Source organism: Podarcis filfolensis, assembly GCF_964270895.1.
Source record: "Podarcis filfolensis genome assembly, chromosome: 5".
Lineage (NCBI taxonomy): Eukaryota > Metazoa > Chordata > Lepidosauria > Squamata > Lacertidae > Podarcis > Podarcis filfolensis.
Window position 1 is genome coordinate 32,643,595 of NC_139608.1, and position 18,503 is coordinate 32,662,097.

An 18,503-nucleotide genomic window follows, 5' to 3' on the forward strand; every position below is an offset into this window, starting at 1 on the left:
TAGGAGGCTTTAATTCAACCCAATTTAGCAGTGTTACTAACATTGGCAGCAATCCCATAATTTTATATCATGAAGTAGGCTGCTGCCTGTAAACGAATCATTGTCTAGTGCAACAGTATATCTTTAGGTGCTTTCCTTTCCCATGACAGCTCCTATGTTGGAATTTAAATTCATGAAAATACTTGTAAATGCACAGTTATTTATCTTTGAGCACTGACGTAATTTAGACTATTAGTGCTGAGAAACATCAGTAATTAAGCAGTATATAAAGAGCTGGAATGAATGAATAAATGAATGGTTTATATACTGGCAAGTCCATCAACAGTAGGCATTGAAGAATTCTAATAAGACACCTGATTTCTATCACTGTTAGCCATTTACTCTTTGTGCAGTAAACAACAGACCATCCTATGAAAACCAGATAAGTTTAATTCTTTCCCTCCAAATTCGATGAACTAGTTAAAGGACACATTTTCCTCATAACAAGTTGCCCACATATCATAGCATTTCAAGTGTATCAAATGAACAATATATCAAGAGCATTACAGTGGTACCTCGCAAGACGAAAAACGCGCAAGACGAAAGAGTTTTCCGTTTTTTGAGTCGTTCCACAAGACGAATTTCCCTATGGGTTTGCTTCGCAAGACGAAACGTCTTGCAAGTTCTTGCGAGTTTGTTTCCTTTTTCTTAAAGCCACTAAGCCGTTAATAGCCGCTAAGCCGCTAAGCTGCTAAGCCGTTAATAGCCGCTAAGCCACTAATAGCCGTGCTTCGCAAGACGAAAAAACCGCAAGACGAAGAGACTCGCGGAACGGATTAATTTCATCTTGCGAGGCACCACTGTATGCATAGTATATTTATTATAGATCACGTGTTAATTTTCTCCTTAACACATCCTGTCCAGTACCCATATGTTACATGCTACAACAATTCCATTTACTGTATCTTTCACTAAGGCCTTGTCTACACCATTCATTTGAAGAACAGTTATTGCTGCCTCCACAGAATCCTAAGAACTGTGGTTTGTTAAGGGTGCTGAGAATTGTTTGGAGAACCCTATTGCCATCACAGAGCTACAATTCCCAGAGCGGTTTAACAGTCAGTCTCTCTTCCCAGGGAACTCTGGCAGTTGTAGCTCTTGTAGTATTATTAACAACTTGTAGTAACAACTCTTAGTATCCTTTACAAACTATAATTTAAGAATGTGACCTTCTGAAATAAGGCAGTGAATAAGGCAGGACAAGTACAAAACAGAAACCTCATCTGGAAGAGCCCCCCAAAGTCTGCTCACTCCAACCTGAATTTTTCATGATCAAAATCACATTACCTGAGTGATCCAGAACATTTCCTAAACATCATCAGTGGGTTATAAGATTCCTGACAATTCAGTCTTTCTGAAAAATGGAAACTGTTGCTCCGGCGGTTGACTTTCCTTGCTATATTAAGGGCAAATGAAAATTGGACAAGGGGGCACAATTACATGCTTTACACTAGTAACATATTGTCCATGTTTCAAGTGAAAAGCTTCACAAAATGAACTTGCACCATTGTTTTTATGCCAAGTTTGTTCTAGTTTTAAAAGATTAGAGGAGAGATAGAGGATGAGAGAAAGTTATTGAGACTATGTGTACCTTCAATGTGCAGAATGTGCATGGAAAAAGAAGTGTTGGGGTCTGTATGTTTTATCAGATATCTGATTTAGGTAAGTTTATTCTTCTACATACAGACATATATCCTACTACATATGCAGTGGTGGAAATGTTGACAAGTGATTTCATTTCTGGCATTGGTGGATATACAGCAGAATAAGTCCTTGACAGAGGTCACTCTTTCATAGCTTGTTCACTGTTAATTGTTTCACAAGGAAATATCTTCCTTATAAGGGTTATCAAAGCTGTGTTCAAGCCTTAGGATTAGTCCAGTTCAGATGTAACATGATTTTCTGTTATAAACAGACAAGAAAGTTTATAAATTGTAGTTGTAACAAACTACAGTTTCCCATTATTCCAAATACTGAAAGTTGTACTTATTTCAAACTTCAGTTAGTTGAGAAATCATGATCCAAAACTGCTGTTTTATATGTGTTTCTTATAACTAACTAACTAACTGTAGTTTGATCAACCATATTTAGATCAAGTATGTCACAGGTAGTGGATAATGGAACAGCCTCCAGTGAGAATTAGTTGCGAAACAAGTGAACAAGTGAACACATCTGACAAATAAGCAGTCATTGACCAACAGTGAAAGTACCAGAAAGTTAGTTAAATGGCATGACTATATTAATGAGGTGTCCATATAATTTAGCAAGTACAATGGGTCAACTGCATTTACTGACTTTTGAGTTAATCTTGGGGGAAATGATGGACTGAAAAATTCATACGTAATTGCAAAGACCACAAACCTGCAACCAAGTTAACCAGCAATTGTGGCTGTCTTGCCTTTGGGTTCAGAGTGTGAGGCCAAGTAAGAAACTCAGCTGTAGGATGAGTTTAAGTCACTGCCGAAGCTCTGGAGATAACACCCTATTCCTGCTTTAACCAGCATAGAAGACCAAAAGAAATGTACTTTGATCCAAGAGCAATGTTCCTAAGCATCATAAAATGATGGTGTATTCAAACTTACCCATTAAGGACTATATACATGTTTTTCCTATTTGATAAAAAAAATATCTTGATAGTATGTCTGTTCATACTTACTTGGAAATAACATAAACTGAAATCATTATTTCAAAATAAAGATTTAAATTTTCAGGTCAAAAACTGAAGTGTATGGTATGCAGATGAGACAACCTTGATGGCGGAAAGTGAGGAGGAATTTAAGAACCTTTTAATGATCAAGGTGTCTCCCCTGCCAGGTAAGTAAGAACCTTTTAATGAGGGTGAAAGAGGAGAGCACAAAATATAGTCTGAAGCTCAACATAAAAAACAACAAAAAACCTAAGATCATGGCCACTGGTCCCATCACTTCCTGGCAAATAGAAGGGGAGGAAATGGAGGCAGTGAGAGAATTTACTTTCTTGGGTTCCATGATCACTGCAGATGGTGACAGCAGTCACAAAATTAAAAGACGCCTGGTTCTTGGGAGAAAAGCAATGACAAACCTAGACAACATCTTAAAAAACAGAGACATCACTTTGCGACAAAGGTCTGTATAGTTAAAGCTATGGTTTTCCCAATAGTGATGTATGGAAGTGAGAGCTGGACCATAAAGAAGGCTGATCACCAAAGACTTGATGCTTTTGAATTATGGTGCTGGAGGAGACTCTTGAGAGTCCCATGGACTACAAGAAGATCAAACCTATCCATTCTTAAGGAAATCAGCCCTGAGTGCTCACTGGAAGGACAGATCCTGAAGTTGAGGCCACCTCATGAGTATGGCTACTAACCATGTGAAGAGAAGACTCCCTGGAAAAGACCCTGATGTTGGGAAAGATTGAGGGCACAAGGAGAAGGGGACGACAGAGGACGAGATGGTTGGACAGTGTTCTCGAAGCTACCAACATAGGTTTGACCAAGCTGCGGGAGGCAGTGGAGGACAGGAGTGCCTGGCGTGCTCTGGTCCATGGGGTCATGAAGAGTTGGACATGGCTAAACGACCAAACAACAACAACAGAGATATTTTCCAGCCATCATTTTACAGTTTATAAAAAAACCTGAGGAATATTTATCCCACATCAATAAATATTTACCCCACATCTAACATCTACACCATTTATTTTCAACCAGTGGTAGCACCACTGAAAAAGATTGCTCTAGATTTTTAAGAAAATATATTAACAGCACAATTCTCTCTTTGTTTACTCAGAAGTAGCTTCCACTGTGTTCAATGGAGCTCTCTCCCCAGTATGTGTGTTTAGGATTGCAATCTAAGCCACTGCAGAAAATACCATGTATCTCCAGAATGTGAGAGGAATACCATGGACCAACCTCTAGTTGGAGGAAATGATTGACGTTTGACTTTGTTGCAAACTCATGATACAACAGTTCATTAAATATTTCAATATAATTATACAAAACAAAAATTCCATAATAAGAATCCATGGGGGGAAATCTAAATCATTTATTAACGATATAGACCATACTTCTGGAATAGGGACATTTTGTAGTTACATAAAAAGTGGCTGTGACAAAAATCAATACCAAAATAGATATGCTTCATTTGTTTATATCAAAGAGATACTTACAATTTTCCAACTAATACTATATTATGATATCCAGCGGAGAATCAATAAAAGGGTTGATAAAATTCAGAACAGATTTAAGGTACAGCAATTGAAGTTAAGTGGCTTCATCAATTAATTGTTGACAAGAAATGTCACAAGAAGAAGAAAAAAGTGAAGCTAGAATGCAGTCATAATAGATTTCCACAATAACAATAAAAAGAGAGGAAAGAAGAAAAAGGAAGAAAAGTGCACTTGGAATCAAGGCTAGAACTATTATTATCTTCTATACAAGGCCCAAGAAACTGCATTTACCAGACAATCTCCTTTGATATAAAAATATAGGTGTGCCAGAAATAATTTGGATACACCATTCACTGCACTCTGAAGCATTTGTTTTCAGGATTCATAATGTGTGTTCAAGTTCACTTCTATCAAGACTTAAAATGTTTTCTCCGTCTTCATCCTAATATACGAAAACACTATTTCAAAGCTAACAATATGCACATCCATTTGCAGGAACTGATTAGTTTATGGCAGAATTTGAGGGACCAGGGGAAGTTGAGTCATGCAATCTATATTGGTGATAGCTTCTACAAATGTAGGAAACTACTGTAACACAACAGGGGGGAGAAAATTGGATAATGAAAGCACAACAACTACAGTAAATACTACTACTAGAGGTATCACATAAATGGAAGGGACAGAGATTCTCAAGCCAAAGTGATAAATAAATCTTGATGTTCCAAAACCATAAATCTTTAAATCTGCACAAATCTCATATTTAATGCTCACGCTTTAAAGGTTTAAATAAAATGCTACATTTCTTGCACTGTTAACCAGACAGTAGTTTTATCCCATCTTTTTGTAACATCATTTAATGCGACAAAGAAGGTAGTCATTTTCTGTTCAAGAAGTTCATAATTAACTATATAGGAAAATAAACTGCAACTGTAAACTTCTGAAGACAGACATCTGTCATAAACAAACGACACTAGGAATCTTGAAACCCTCCATTAACACTTCCCATCTTGGTTCTGACTATAATAACTTAAAACACCATTAAACATGATGCAAGTGATTGTAAAATATTCTTTATGTAGCTCACCAACTGCTTGCAAGCAAATGAGCTTAGTGTAGGCAATCATAATACACAATTTACATAAAGCAAACTCCGAATTGATGTTCTAACAAGTAGTTTCTAAACAGCCACAACCAAAAAACTTGCTGTATTACATTGCTTATGATCTATTTTGTCTTTATAGTGAATGCACAACAATCATAAACACGCTTCATTTCAAGCTCTATGGGCCCAGGTTTCAAGTTAGATGGTTCGGCAAATGAACATTGAAGCATAGCATTTGTGTGATGTGCTATCAGTATACTGCATACAAATTGTATAAATCCATTTGATGAGCTTCACACAAAGTTTATGGTGACATTGAACAAAATATTTCCTACCTGCATATGGAACAGGGGCATCTTTGTCCAAAGCAACCAGTGGAGGATCCAAAATGACTGTGTCATTGTTTTCAGTAATAACTCCATGATAAGATGTTTCAATCCATGGCTTGTGCTTGTTTACTAGGAAAAGAAAGGAAACAATTTTCATTAGTATAAGGGTTTCCCCTCCCCTTTCTCTTTTCAAGTTGCTTAATTATGTGATTTGATTTTTATGGGGGGGGGATCACTAGAAAAATATAGAATGAGTCCCTCCTCAACCAAAATTTAGCTGCAAGTGAAACTGGTATGAAATGATATTATCCCCATCATCAGCATTACACCATCAACACCATGAACCCTGAATCCAGCAGCAATCCAGACACAGAGTCAGATGCTGCAGAGGTACCACCTAAGGAGCTGGACCAAGTTCTGCTTCTAAGCTGACTGCTAGAGATCAGGGAACCACAGCAACTGAGGCTGGCGGACATGATTCTCCAACGGGACCTTGGGGACCACCAGAGCTAGAGCCTGGACCCTCACAAGTACCTTCCCCTGGGCCTGAAGGACCAGGGGATTGGTCCTTTAAGGCTCTGAAGTTCTCCATAAGGGGAAGTAGGTACAACCTGACAGAGGAAGTCTGGAAACAGAGAATAAGGCCTCAGTCTGCTCCCAACCCTTCTCAAAGTAAGTTGCTCATTTGGAGCTTTCTGTGGTCCTGAAATTTCTGACCAGCCTTGCCTCCATCTTAGTCCTGTCCTGCCTCACCTCCTGTCTTTCCACCTTTTCTGTGGGAATCAGCATTGGACTGGAACACAACAAAACAAACCCAGATCTTGCTGAGGCATTTTTTTTAAGTACAACAGATTGAAACAACTACTGTATTGTAAAGCCAAGTGAAATTAACTCCTTTCTGACATTATTGTCACACATACACACAGAGAGCAGCTGCTTACCAAGCAGAGATGTGTGTGTGTCTTTTCTTCCAACTTAAAGAATCAGAAAAAATGGGTTTTTAAAATGAAAAATCAACATTAGATATCAAATAAACTACTTCCCTTTCTAGTTATTCTGAAGCGACACACAAAGAGAGAAAGAATATTTAAAAAACCAGGGGGGGAAATAAGGAGGAAACAAACAAGGGGGTAAGAGCTCTGATGGGATAGACAAATCAGGCAAGACAGTTGTCATTCCTTGCCCTACCTTGAAGTGACAGGAATGAAACCTAGAATCTTTTACATGCAAAGCATGTGGTACAGTACTGAGCTACTTCCTCTCTCTACAAAGAACAATCTTTCAACCTCATCAATGTCAAACTGCAGCAATCTATTTTTTTTTAAAGGCAATTCATTTACTGATAAGATTAATTAAAATCCTTCTGGAACAAAATGGAGGGGAAAATGTATTGAAAAATGCAGCTACCATATCTCCTTCACCTCTGAATTGATTATAGGATGTACTTTCAAGAGAGCACCTACAGTTTCTCACTTAAGAATGTATTATAGTGTTAGTTTCACATAGAAGATCCTTACAGCATATATTTTGGGAAGTAATTAAATGTATGTGTTTTACTCCATGTTTTTATGAACATCTCCATCCTTGTGTTGTCAGGCAGGCCCATTAATCGAGAACGTTTTGCAAAGTACAGAAACGTGATTTGGTGATTGATCAAGCAGATGATAATGCAGCTGATATGTGTAGGGACTCTGAGTATATATTACAAGGGAGGGGCGGAAGCAAGAGTCATCACTCATCGATAGAGCACATACCCTGCATGTAAAAGATCCCAGGTTCAACTCTACAAATTCCCAGATAAATGACCAGGGAAGAAGTAACGAAACAGACCTCTGCTAGAGACACTGGAGAGCTCGACCAGTGGCCTGATTAGGGCCATATGGAAGTTTGAGAAATGGGGAACACTTTGAAATGAACCTCACAAACCACACCACCTAGACTAATGTGCACATCAGCATGTAGTAGACCTTCATATTCCACACTTCAAGATTTCACACTGTGGTCTGAGAGCTACCTTTAAAGCAGAAACACCATCTTGTTTTACAAGTAATAGCCACTCCATGAAGTCTGAATGCTCGGTTACCACCACCATTCTACACACAAAATGTATTGTGTGTGCATCTTCAGTGGACTTTTAATCTAATAGCAACTCTAACAGTACTTGGGCTTGGACTTGTTAGACATTCTAAGAACTCTATAGCCCCAATAATATCAGCCTTGAGTCAGCTGCCAAAGACAATGATGAAATAGAGGGTGCATCACAGCTCTTTGCTCCCAGAGACATGTTTGACCTCATCTTGAATTAAAAATGAGCATATTTCACAGGTTTTCTGAATTGTTTTCTATGAATATTAAAATCAGGCATAAAAGAGGAAAAGGAAGGATTAGGAGAAATTCAACATCATGCTCCTCCATTTTTTCCATCAGCACAAGCATTTCAGCTTGCACAACGGAGCAATTTGCCCTCTCTTGCATGCTGTTCTGGGGGTTCTCTGGACCCTTTGCCAAGTTCATTTGGGGGGCACACAGGAGAAGTAGAGGGGAAGTCTGTTTGCATCAGCAGAACGCCTTGCATTGGCTCCTGCTAGAGCACCTACTTAGTGGAATTGGGCCCATTGTTTTATGAATTACAACCAATTACAGGGGGTTTGTTTTCTCCTGGTAGAGAATCCCAATATGCCTAATCCTTTAAAAAATAATCTACAGGTTTATTGTAAGATAGGCACAGGTTTACATTCTGCAGCCAAGAATGAAGTATCAACCTTCCAATGAATTCTTGTTCCCACAACAAAGATACCTGTGTTAATTTTAAATTTGATCAGAAAATCAATATCCATCTCAAATCATGGAGCATACTTAACATACATATTTCAGCTATGTTCACACATTACAATAAACCATACTAAACGGCCTGCTGAGCATGTGCAGATGGTTTCCACACTGTTCCTTCTGTAGGGTGCACAGGAGCAAAAAAACAAAACACATCACTCCTGACTTACTGTTACACATAAATTGGAGAAACACAGTTTGTTTCTCTCTAAACAAATCTTGATGTGAAACCAATGACAGGGGTGAAACTGGAACCATCTATATGTCCAGGGTAAATCATTAACACTGGTTTACTGTGACATGAGAACACTGCTGCACATTTTCCACTTCCTTGAGCACTGAAAACTGCAAGGGCAAAGTGACTGTTTAGTTTCCTTTCAGTGAGAGAGAGCTGGAGGCTTATCATCCATTTGTAATACTTGGGTTTTTTACGTATGCACAAGCAGAGTATAAGTGAAAGCAAATGAGTATGCCTATAAAGATCTAATGTGTTACCCCACATTAGATCTCTAGAAAGTTCCTCCATACCCCAAGGAACTTCATCTTCAGCCAACTTGGACCTTTCTCTATCTTTGTGTGCCAGTTGCAGAATCAAGACACCTACAGATGAACTCACATTAACTTAATCATCCACAACAATTAACAGTGCAGTCCTGTGCAGCTCTACTGAGTTCAATAGGACTTACTCCCAGGTAAGTGTGCAAAGAATTGCAGCCTAAGAAACATTCACATTCTTTTGTCAAAGGCCAGGCGTAGGCAAACTCGGCCCTCCAGATGTTTTGGGACTACAACTCCCATCATCCCTAGCTAACAGGACCAGTGGTCAGGGATGATGGGAGTTCTAGTCCCAAAACATCTGGAGGGCCAAGTTTGCCTATGCCTGGTTAAAGGCTCTAGCTCCCATTAGATGTCCCTTTAACAAAATCATGGTGAAGGTTCCATTTGTAGTAATCAGACAGCAAATGCACATCAGGTTGTTCAGAGTTTATGTATCTTTATGACCATGTGTTTCTCCATGATAAAATGTTCTGACTTTTAAATGTGATATTTAATGCAATTTCCTCTTTTTATGCATACTTCCATTTTTCAAGAAAAAGGTTTTTGAAGGCTATTTCATTCTCACAGTACATCTACAAATTTCGGAACTCAACTGTCACACACCTTAAATGGTTTAGTCTTTATTCAGCATTGTGTGACCTATTCCTCCCAGCTCTGCACTTCAAAATGGTTTCTTATCTCCTGTTTGTTCTCCATCATATTCAGCTCCTCTCAGTTTCTGGGTAATACTCAACAATGTAGTCTATTTGCATAGAAATTAGGGTTTTATACAGTTTAGTCATGCAGAATATAACTGGGCAAGTCATTTCCCACTTCACTCTATTATTCAAAGTTTATTTCTGAGCAACTTTAGTAATCATGAAACTGAAACAGTAGTGTTTGGTTGAATGGCACAAACCTTTCATCACTGTGTCTATAATGAACACAATGAACTCTTAATATTTGTGAAAATTAGAAATTCTCCCTGACTGATCGTATCAAAATTATTGATGGCAACTTATGATTTTAGTATAAAATACTATTGTCATATTTTTAAAAATCAATGTTTGCCCTTGAATTCTGCAGTGTGCTTCTGAATTTACTTATAATGGATATTTTGACTAAAGCTTTGTTTGCTTGCTTGCTTGTTTATTCTATGATGTTCCTTACCTTGATAGCTCAAGTTGACAATAACTCATTAACAAGTCCACTTATTTTCTTAATACATAGAAATTACCTAATGGCTTGTGCCTTATATTGTAAATTTTTCCTTTTCACAAAGGACATATGCAGTTTCTAAGAAGGAATTCTACTGCTACAAGCTGTATCAAGCTTTAATATATTAGATAGCATCCAAGGCTAATTAGGAATCAGACAACAAACAAGTCACAACTAATGCTCTAGGGATTAGCATACAGCAAATGCTTACAATCCTTAAATGTGCACAGTAACTTGACCAATGGAAACATTCAACCAAAATGGGGCAAAAACACTGATAAGAGCTGCTAGCAAACATCTAACTTGTATCATTTGCTTGACTGCTTTAAAATAATCTTTAATTACTTTCACATACGTATATATTTGGCTCAACAGCTGAGCAATTAATTAGGTTGAAAATCCAATTGCACACTAACAGTAAACAGAACACCACACCCCCAGGAAGATACAGATGCCTGTGTATATGCTTGTTTGTTGCATATTTTTTTGCTCCCATGAGCTAGCAGCCCACATACAGTTTTGTTGATTAGAATGCTAATGCAGACATTATGATATTCTGCTGCATATATTCCTAGGGCCAGTTTTCGTGCTACACATTAAGAACTGATGTAGATATAAGTTCCGGTAAGGTACACATATCTCACCAGACTTAATACAAGAACAATAATAATTAATAAATGAATAAACAATTTACATAACCACAATAATCTCACAGCAGTTTATAACAGGAAAAAGTAAAAATTTGTTAAAACTACAAAATCAAACTTCTATTAAAATACCTGATGCAATAAAAACAGTTCTCAGTAGGTGCCAGAAGTTCAGTTGCTGCCCGACCTCAACTAGAAGGGACCCACAGATTCTGATGGATACAAGCTGTGCACCTGAGCCACGGGGGCAGTAGTGAAGCTGCATGCTCCGCTACCAGGGGCAGAGAGCAGCCGGGGGCATGGCTGCTGCCCTGGGGGGTGTGACACGCACCCCGGGGGTGTAGTGTGCATCCGGGGGCATGGCATGCCACCCGTGGGGGCGTGGCATACATCCCAGAGCGTGGTACGCCACCTGGGCAGGCCTGACGCACATTCTGGGGGCGTGGCGCACCACCCGTTGGGGCGTGGCACCTGGCATATGGGGGAATGCATGGCGCGTGTCTGGGGGGGGCTGCCGCGATGGCATCCTACTGGAATAGTGGTGCCAGTGGCGGTCTGCTCCCTCTGCACCCCCGTTCCTCCGCCAGTGCATGGGGGACTGATAACAGTGACTCCCGCAAAGACTGATCCATGATCAGGCAGGGATATAAAGGATTACCTTTACATTTGGGATACTTTACAGTTGGAACCAGTTGCATCTTTCAACTAACTTTCATTTTTATAAGTAAAATCAGCATAAAATGAAGAATAAAAAAGCTTACCATGTTATATTAATTTTAGTAGTTGCTGTCAAAAAAATAATTGACAAAAATCATACTTCTCATCTCTCTTACAACCTGGTCCGGAAATGCAGTCATAAATATACTATATAAATCATTGCTACAAAAGGCAGCAGAGGTTAAAAGCACATTGATGCAGTTTTATAGAAATAAACTTTGACTCCAATTTTTCACAGTATATCCGAGTTTGCAGTTGCCATGCACTTTTGTTACAACGCAGAAATCATTCTTTGTGCTATTTCAGAAGGTCATGCTGCTATCATGTAGCACTTCACGGATAACTGTCGCAAAATTTGGATATTAAATCAGATCAAGGGTGTACTTACCCTTCATAGAAAAACAGCACAAAATAGATTATTGCTATTCTTTATGTGACATGTTGGCTGCTGGGAGGGGCAGTGTCTGCAGTCTGGTGGGAGCTCTGGCAGCGAACATCCACTAGCCAGTCATGGGCAAGCTTGGGGGCACTGCCTGGGGAGCAAATGAGAGGGGAGACTTTGTCTCCCTGGCTCCCCTTTGGTCTGCTTCCTGGGCTCTATCAGTCAGATCTTGGTCTCCCCACCCACTTGTCACTCTATGAGTGGGACTCCCTGAAGGCAAGCAGGCAAGGCAAGCCCTGGCCATGTAAGACCTTTCTATGGAAGTCTTTGGTAGCTGTATTCAGGGCCTTTGGACAAATTGGGACTGTCTGGGTATTTTGCCTACCACATAGCAATTGCCGCAACCTGACAGCAGATAAGGCATTGGGGGTGTACGTTGAGTCTAGATGGGTAGCAGAGTCACAACCTACTCTATGTAAAGAATCAGGGTATCACATTAAAGGAATCCATGGTGGAGATTCTTCTGTCAGATGCCTAGATGGGGACTGATAGCTCCATTACGGTGATACTGGGTGAGGTTTCCCTGATTTGGTGTGTGTCATAGGGCAATCTGTAACCTAGGTTAACGTTGCCAACATAGCTAACTAGCAGATGGGTTAGTTGATTCAGGATACACACCCAAGGCCTGCACCAAAACCTGCTGACATATGTAATCAATAAAGTGTTGGCCAACTGGTTGCCCAGTTTTTCTTGCAATTTTCCCATGCTTAGGGCATGCCACCTGCAGCTTCACTGTGTCTGGGTCCCACAATGAGCAATAGCGCACACCTCATTCTGGGGGCGAACGATGCAGACATGAATAAGCTGAGGGAGATGAATAATATTTCCCCATAGATTTGGGGAATTTATAGGATCCCTTGTTAACAGTCCTGTATTGCACCATAGATGGTCCACGTGAGTGGTACAACCGGTTATATGGACCTGTTCCAAATAAACATGCCCAGCAAATAAGAAATATCTGAATAAAGTTCATATCTTTAATTACTGTGCAGAAGAGATAATTTTTCAGGCAGCGAGCGGAGAAAAGTGGCCATTACTATGTCACCAAAATGCAAGTTGGTAGGAAATAATTTGTGAATTGGGTTGCTCTTTAGCAATCCCACTTGAAACAGTGTTTATCCAGATGCTATTGGATTGTTCGCTTGAAAATGTGATTCCTGTGTTGCCCCAATGTAGTGAAACTGTCTTTTCTTTTCTTTTCTGCTATATTATTTATGTCAGATCTATGAAGGGCACAAACAATTTGCTTGATTCTTTCCCTGTCTTGCATCTGAGCTTTGCTGCCTGTTTTATAAGTATTTATTTATTTGTGTGTATCCCCTGGATCTACTGAACAAGTTTTTGCAGCTGTTTTCTTTGCATGGTGTATTACTGCCAAATGGTTGTATTAAAATTAAGAATCTTGCACACATTTTACAAGGCTTTTCCTTGACAGCTGGGTAGAAACGGTTCACTTTTATTACCACATGGGTAATAAAGTGCACAAGTAAATGCTCTAGCTTAAAAATCCTCTCAGAGCTTGGCACTAAATATATTACATTAATTCTTTTAGTCCTTGGACAAGAAATCATTAGGTATGGGCTATTACTTGCATTATCATTACATTACTGGATCATTATGAAAAATAAAAGTTCTAATCAGTATGGGCATTTATAAAGTGCAGTGCCGTGAAACCACCAACTTGGAAAACTTCAAACATTAATACTAGCTAGAATTAATAATAGTTTTTGAACCAAGGAAGGTTAAAATAAGGATTCGTTACAAGAGTTGGGCTGATTCCGGTGGCTCATAAACAGAGTGTAATTAAATCCAAGGGCCATCCAAAATGGAAGCTATGGCTTAGCTCTAGAGGAGGACCATAATGGCTTTGACCTCCTCCCTAGGAACCTGCATGCTCGCACTAAGCCAATTTGGATTAGCATTATGTGCAAACTATACCTGTACAGTGGTACCTTGGGTTAAGTACTTAATTCGTTCCGGAGGTCCGTTCTTAACATGAAACTGTTCTTAACCTGAAGCACCACTTTAGCTAATGGGGCCTCCCACTGTTGCTGCGCCGCCGCCGTTCGATTTCTGTTCTCATCCTGAAGCAAAGTTCTTAACCCGAGGTAGTATTTCTGGGTTAGCGGAGTCTGTAACCTGAAGCGTATGTAACCTGAGGTACCACTGTATATGCAGGTCATAGTTTTATTTCATAGGTTGTTATACTGGCATACAGGAATGATGGAGAATTTTGATGAAAATTTTAAAAAATGAGGTGGGAATTGCTGTGGTCTGTGTGTTCACCTGTGTTCAGGAACAGGAATGAATCAAGTGAATCCTTTGCTACTTTACATGTCTAGTTCATCAGCCCATATTCATCATGCCTTCTCAGTTGTGTTGCTGTAACAGCTATCAGAAACCACATGAATCATATATTCCAAATGACATGGAAAGGCTTTCCTGCGAGCTATGCTATGCACACAGTATGGAAGCAAGGCTCAGAGACAGTGCTGAGATACCCAAGGTCTAGAATCTTAAAAGCGAATGTAAATATAGAAATGTATTAGCTGAAATCTTAGTGGCATTGTGAAAGTCTTCATGCACAGGGCCCTCCTTCTCCTATGAACATTATAGTGCCTCGCGACAGTGAGCTTGTGTATACTTACTATCATATTGAGCCGTAACAAGGTTGAGGAATACATTTTCCTCTACTACCACTGTAAGTCCCCAAACACCCAGACTGCATTTTAAAATAGTTTTATGCATTTCTTTCTGTCCTCCTTTGATACTATCTCAATATACCACTGGAAAAAATATTTAGGGGAAAAAATAAAGAAAATTTAAATTCAGAAGGAAATAATAGGTTGAGATCAAAATAATTTTGGATTCAGGTGGAGGAAAATGAGACAGAGAGAAAGAGAGTTTGGGCAACCATTCTCTATCTTTCTCCCCCTCTCCAAAACTCATGCCATTTATATTTCCTTCACAATAGTTTCTTTCTTCTCAATAGAAGCTTTGTTCTGTCATAGCAGAAATGTGAAAAGCGAGAGCCCCATTATTTTCCTCCTTATACTTTAGGAATGTCTACTGCTACTAGTGAATTACAGAATGTGCCAACGCCCTCTGCCCAATTATATGAAGGCCTAAATATTTTATGCGTTCTGAAAACCACTGGCCAACAAAGCTGGTAAAGGGGAAAAAATCCTTTATTGAAAACTTATCTGAACATGAATATTCATCTAGAAGCATCTGTCATAACAGAACTACAAAAAGCATGCTTTTTAAAAAGGTGGTGAATATATGTTCCTCAAATAAAATGTTATCTTGTTCCATGTAACAATTTCAATGCAATTGTTCCCAGTGGGCTGTATGTATTTGCATATGATCAGTCTCGTGTAGCACAATCCTATGGTAGTTTTACCACCTAAATTATTTTACTCTCAGCACAAAGCAACACTTTTTGTATTTACATGTTCTACCCCATTCCTATCCTGATTGGGAAAAGTATGCCTTCAGATGCCTCTAAATCAGTTATTAAATATTTAATGTGGTATGTTTTAGACAGTTAATTTGGAAATCCAGTTTGGTGCTGGTCAGAGAGTTGAACAAGGATTTGGAGAAAGCCAGCTTCCTATGTGACAGTGGTCCAGTCACACTTGATCAAGTCTCTCCCAAGAGGTTGTTGTGATTTATTAAAAGGTAGTGTATGGATAGAGAAGATTCTACCCATTTTCTCAGCTCTTTAGAGGAAACACAGGGTTAAAATTTCATAAATAAAATAATGAAAGAGATTTGCCTGGTTTCCCTGTTGTGATAAGCCAAATGTTTATTCTTGGCTACAGCTCATGGTTGGCAAGGGGAAAGTTAAACCATGAGCCAGGATGTGAACAACACACTAAGCCAAACCCTGACCTAGCATGGCATGAGAGTAAACAATACCAGGGAGGATCAAATGTACTGCAAGCTCCTCCCTGTGAGTTCAAACATCTGTGTGTTTCTGATGGGTGAGGCTTCCTGTTCCTTATCTCCCTACCTGATGTCTCTTCCAAGTCTTCAGTCTTCTCCATAAGAAAGTGTATTCTTCCAGAGCCAATACAAAATGTTAATCCCTGTCAAATTCATGATTGTTTGGGGGGCCCAACCAGAAGATGATGATGATGATGATGATGATGATGATGATGATGATGATGATGATTTGTCTAACAGAAAGCAGGCGAGGGCTACAAATCTTCAGGCAGTTTGGAAACAGGATGTTCTCATTGCTTCCTTTCACCTGGCTTTCCTAACTATTTGCAATGTCATAGCTGCACAGTTCTTTACTCTGGCATTCACAGTAACGTACATGCAAGCAAACCATTCATTACACTCAGCTTTTTAACTTTACAGCATGTTAATTCTTTGAAATCTAATTTCATATGAACAGCTTTCATTTGTATTCAACAGCAGAACAGTCTTCAAGATGTGGCAGATTAAATGTCAGCTGAACCAACTTCACTACACATGTTAATTTCACATGGACTGGAGAAGAGCTATAGGGAAAAGAAGAGCTATGCCTTTGATCAGGAAAACAGCTATTAAGTTGTCAGCCGTGCTATCACTTGCTTCAGAAGTCTGCAGTAACTGCTTGCTTGGGATTGACAGAGCACACGAGGCCAGTTCAGAAACTGGGAAGGGTGGGTGGGGGAAACTACAATGGTAACTCACTTGTGGTACAAAGAAACTGACAGTGATGAGGGGTGAATGGGGAGAACAGTGCAGATTTTGTGCAGGGAAAGGAACTGTGTAAATATCTGCCTTTGTCTCCAGAGTTTAATAGGGTAGCATGATATGGATGAGGCACTACCTATTATCTTGTGCTGTTGGAGTATACCTGAACCTCATCTTCTTCCGAGATGGGTGAGTGCTTCAAGTCTTGATTCAGACTAGCAATTAGAAGAAAAAATGGGAAACACAGATGAAGAAATCTTCTCCCTTCCAAGATTTCTAAATGTGAATGTAAAATATTCTGTCTCTGTGAAACCCCCTTACTTCAGATTATCTGTGGCCCTCCAAATGTTGATAGGATTACATCTTGCCTCATCCCTGACCACTGGCCCTGATGGCTGGAGCTGATGAAATTTGGCATGCCCAGCATCATATGAAGGGCCGCAAGTTAGTCCCCTCTGATTACCTGATCTCTGCTGCTCTGGTGGCAAGAAATCACTCTCACCACCCGCCTTCTCCTGCTGTTGAGGAACTGCTCTTGATCAGATGACAAGGAAGGAAGTTGTGGTCTCTATAAAATATAGTTTCCCAAAGACACCCAACATTCCTTTTTTTTTTAGCAATTATTTTTCAAATATTAAGTGTTATATAAATGCTTTTCAAATAATAAAATGTCCTCCCTAGAAAAGGTATGTTCCCTAGGGTATCAAGCACAAGGCAGAAGGACAGAGAAAAATTCTCATCTCCCTGAAGCTTATGGAACAGCAGCCAAGTAAATGAGCGGAAGAAAAGGGGGCCTTTTTCGAAGTTTTGATTAAATTTGAGCCAGAGCAGTACTCTGGGTCTTAATTAGATGCCAAGATTTGCAGTCTGCGCCAAGGAATTACAGCATTCAGTAGCATCCCAAAATTTCATCTAATCAGCATAGCTACCATAGAGCATAAAATATGACAAGGCACACCAGAGCTAGTACCAGAATTTGCTGGCTGTCTCCTAGAACATCTAACTAAAAATATATTTGAATGTGTAGGCTGTTTTCCCCATGCTCCTGGGAGCCAGGGCTAAAAGATTTGCCAGACTGGATTCCAGAGAGGTGTTATATTAGAAATAAAGTCTAAGGTAATTATAATATTAATTGATAGTTGTACAATAAGTGATTCTTTGCCAATAGATTGTAATAAATGTGGCCTATAGCAAAAAACCTTGGGTGTAAAAAATTACATTAAACAACAGGTCCACAGTGGCCAGCAATCCCCTTCCCTGTATAAAGTATATCAGAATTGGTCCACAAGGGGTATAAAGCCATCTTTGGAAAAAGAAGTAGTGTGCTTTCCCCTGTTATTTAAGAACAGATTCAACAGCAAGAAACATGAATTTGATGTCTTTACTAACTTGTAGCCTGATCTATAGATGTCTATTCTGTACACATGACACTTACTTTTATGGTGCTTTTCTGAAAAAATGATAAAAGGCTGATTTCCAACAGAACTTGTGGGGCTTGGCTCCAATTCTCGAACCTGCTGCATTTATCAATCCCCAAACAGAGCCATCTTAGCCATTAGGCAGGCTGAGAATCTCACCCACGAGACCACTGCTTCAGGCAGCAGAACCCCTCCCCCAAGGTGGCATACCCCCCAGGTGCCCCACCTGCGCCCGCCAGCGGAAGAGCACTGCTGCCTCTGATTTTTTCCAAGACTGCATCCATTTTGTGTGAAAATGAGTGCCAAAGCAGGCAGCAGTGGCACAAGCAGGTAGGTGGTGGTGGCAGCAGCAGTGAAATGGGACGTGGTACCCCTGTCCACAAGTAGCAATTT

General features: G+C 39.6%; 1 protein-coding gene across 1 annotated transcript in view; it reads right to left on the minus strand.

Moving 5' to 3' along the window:
* Positions 1 to 18,503, minus strand: part of CLSTN2 (calsyntenin 2) — a 329,869-nt gene that overhangs the window by 195,997 nt on the left and 115,369 nt on the right. Inside the window, exon 2 of the mRNA XM_083613746.1 lies at positions 5,620 to 5,742. Coding sequence (XP_083469872.1) covers positions 5,620 to 5,742 — 123 coding nt within the window. The remainder of the gene's footprint in view (positions 1 to 5,619; positions 5,743 to 18,503) is intronic.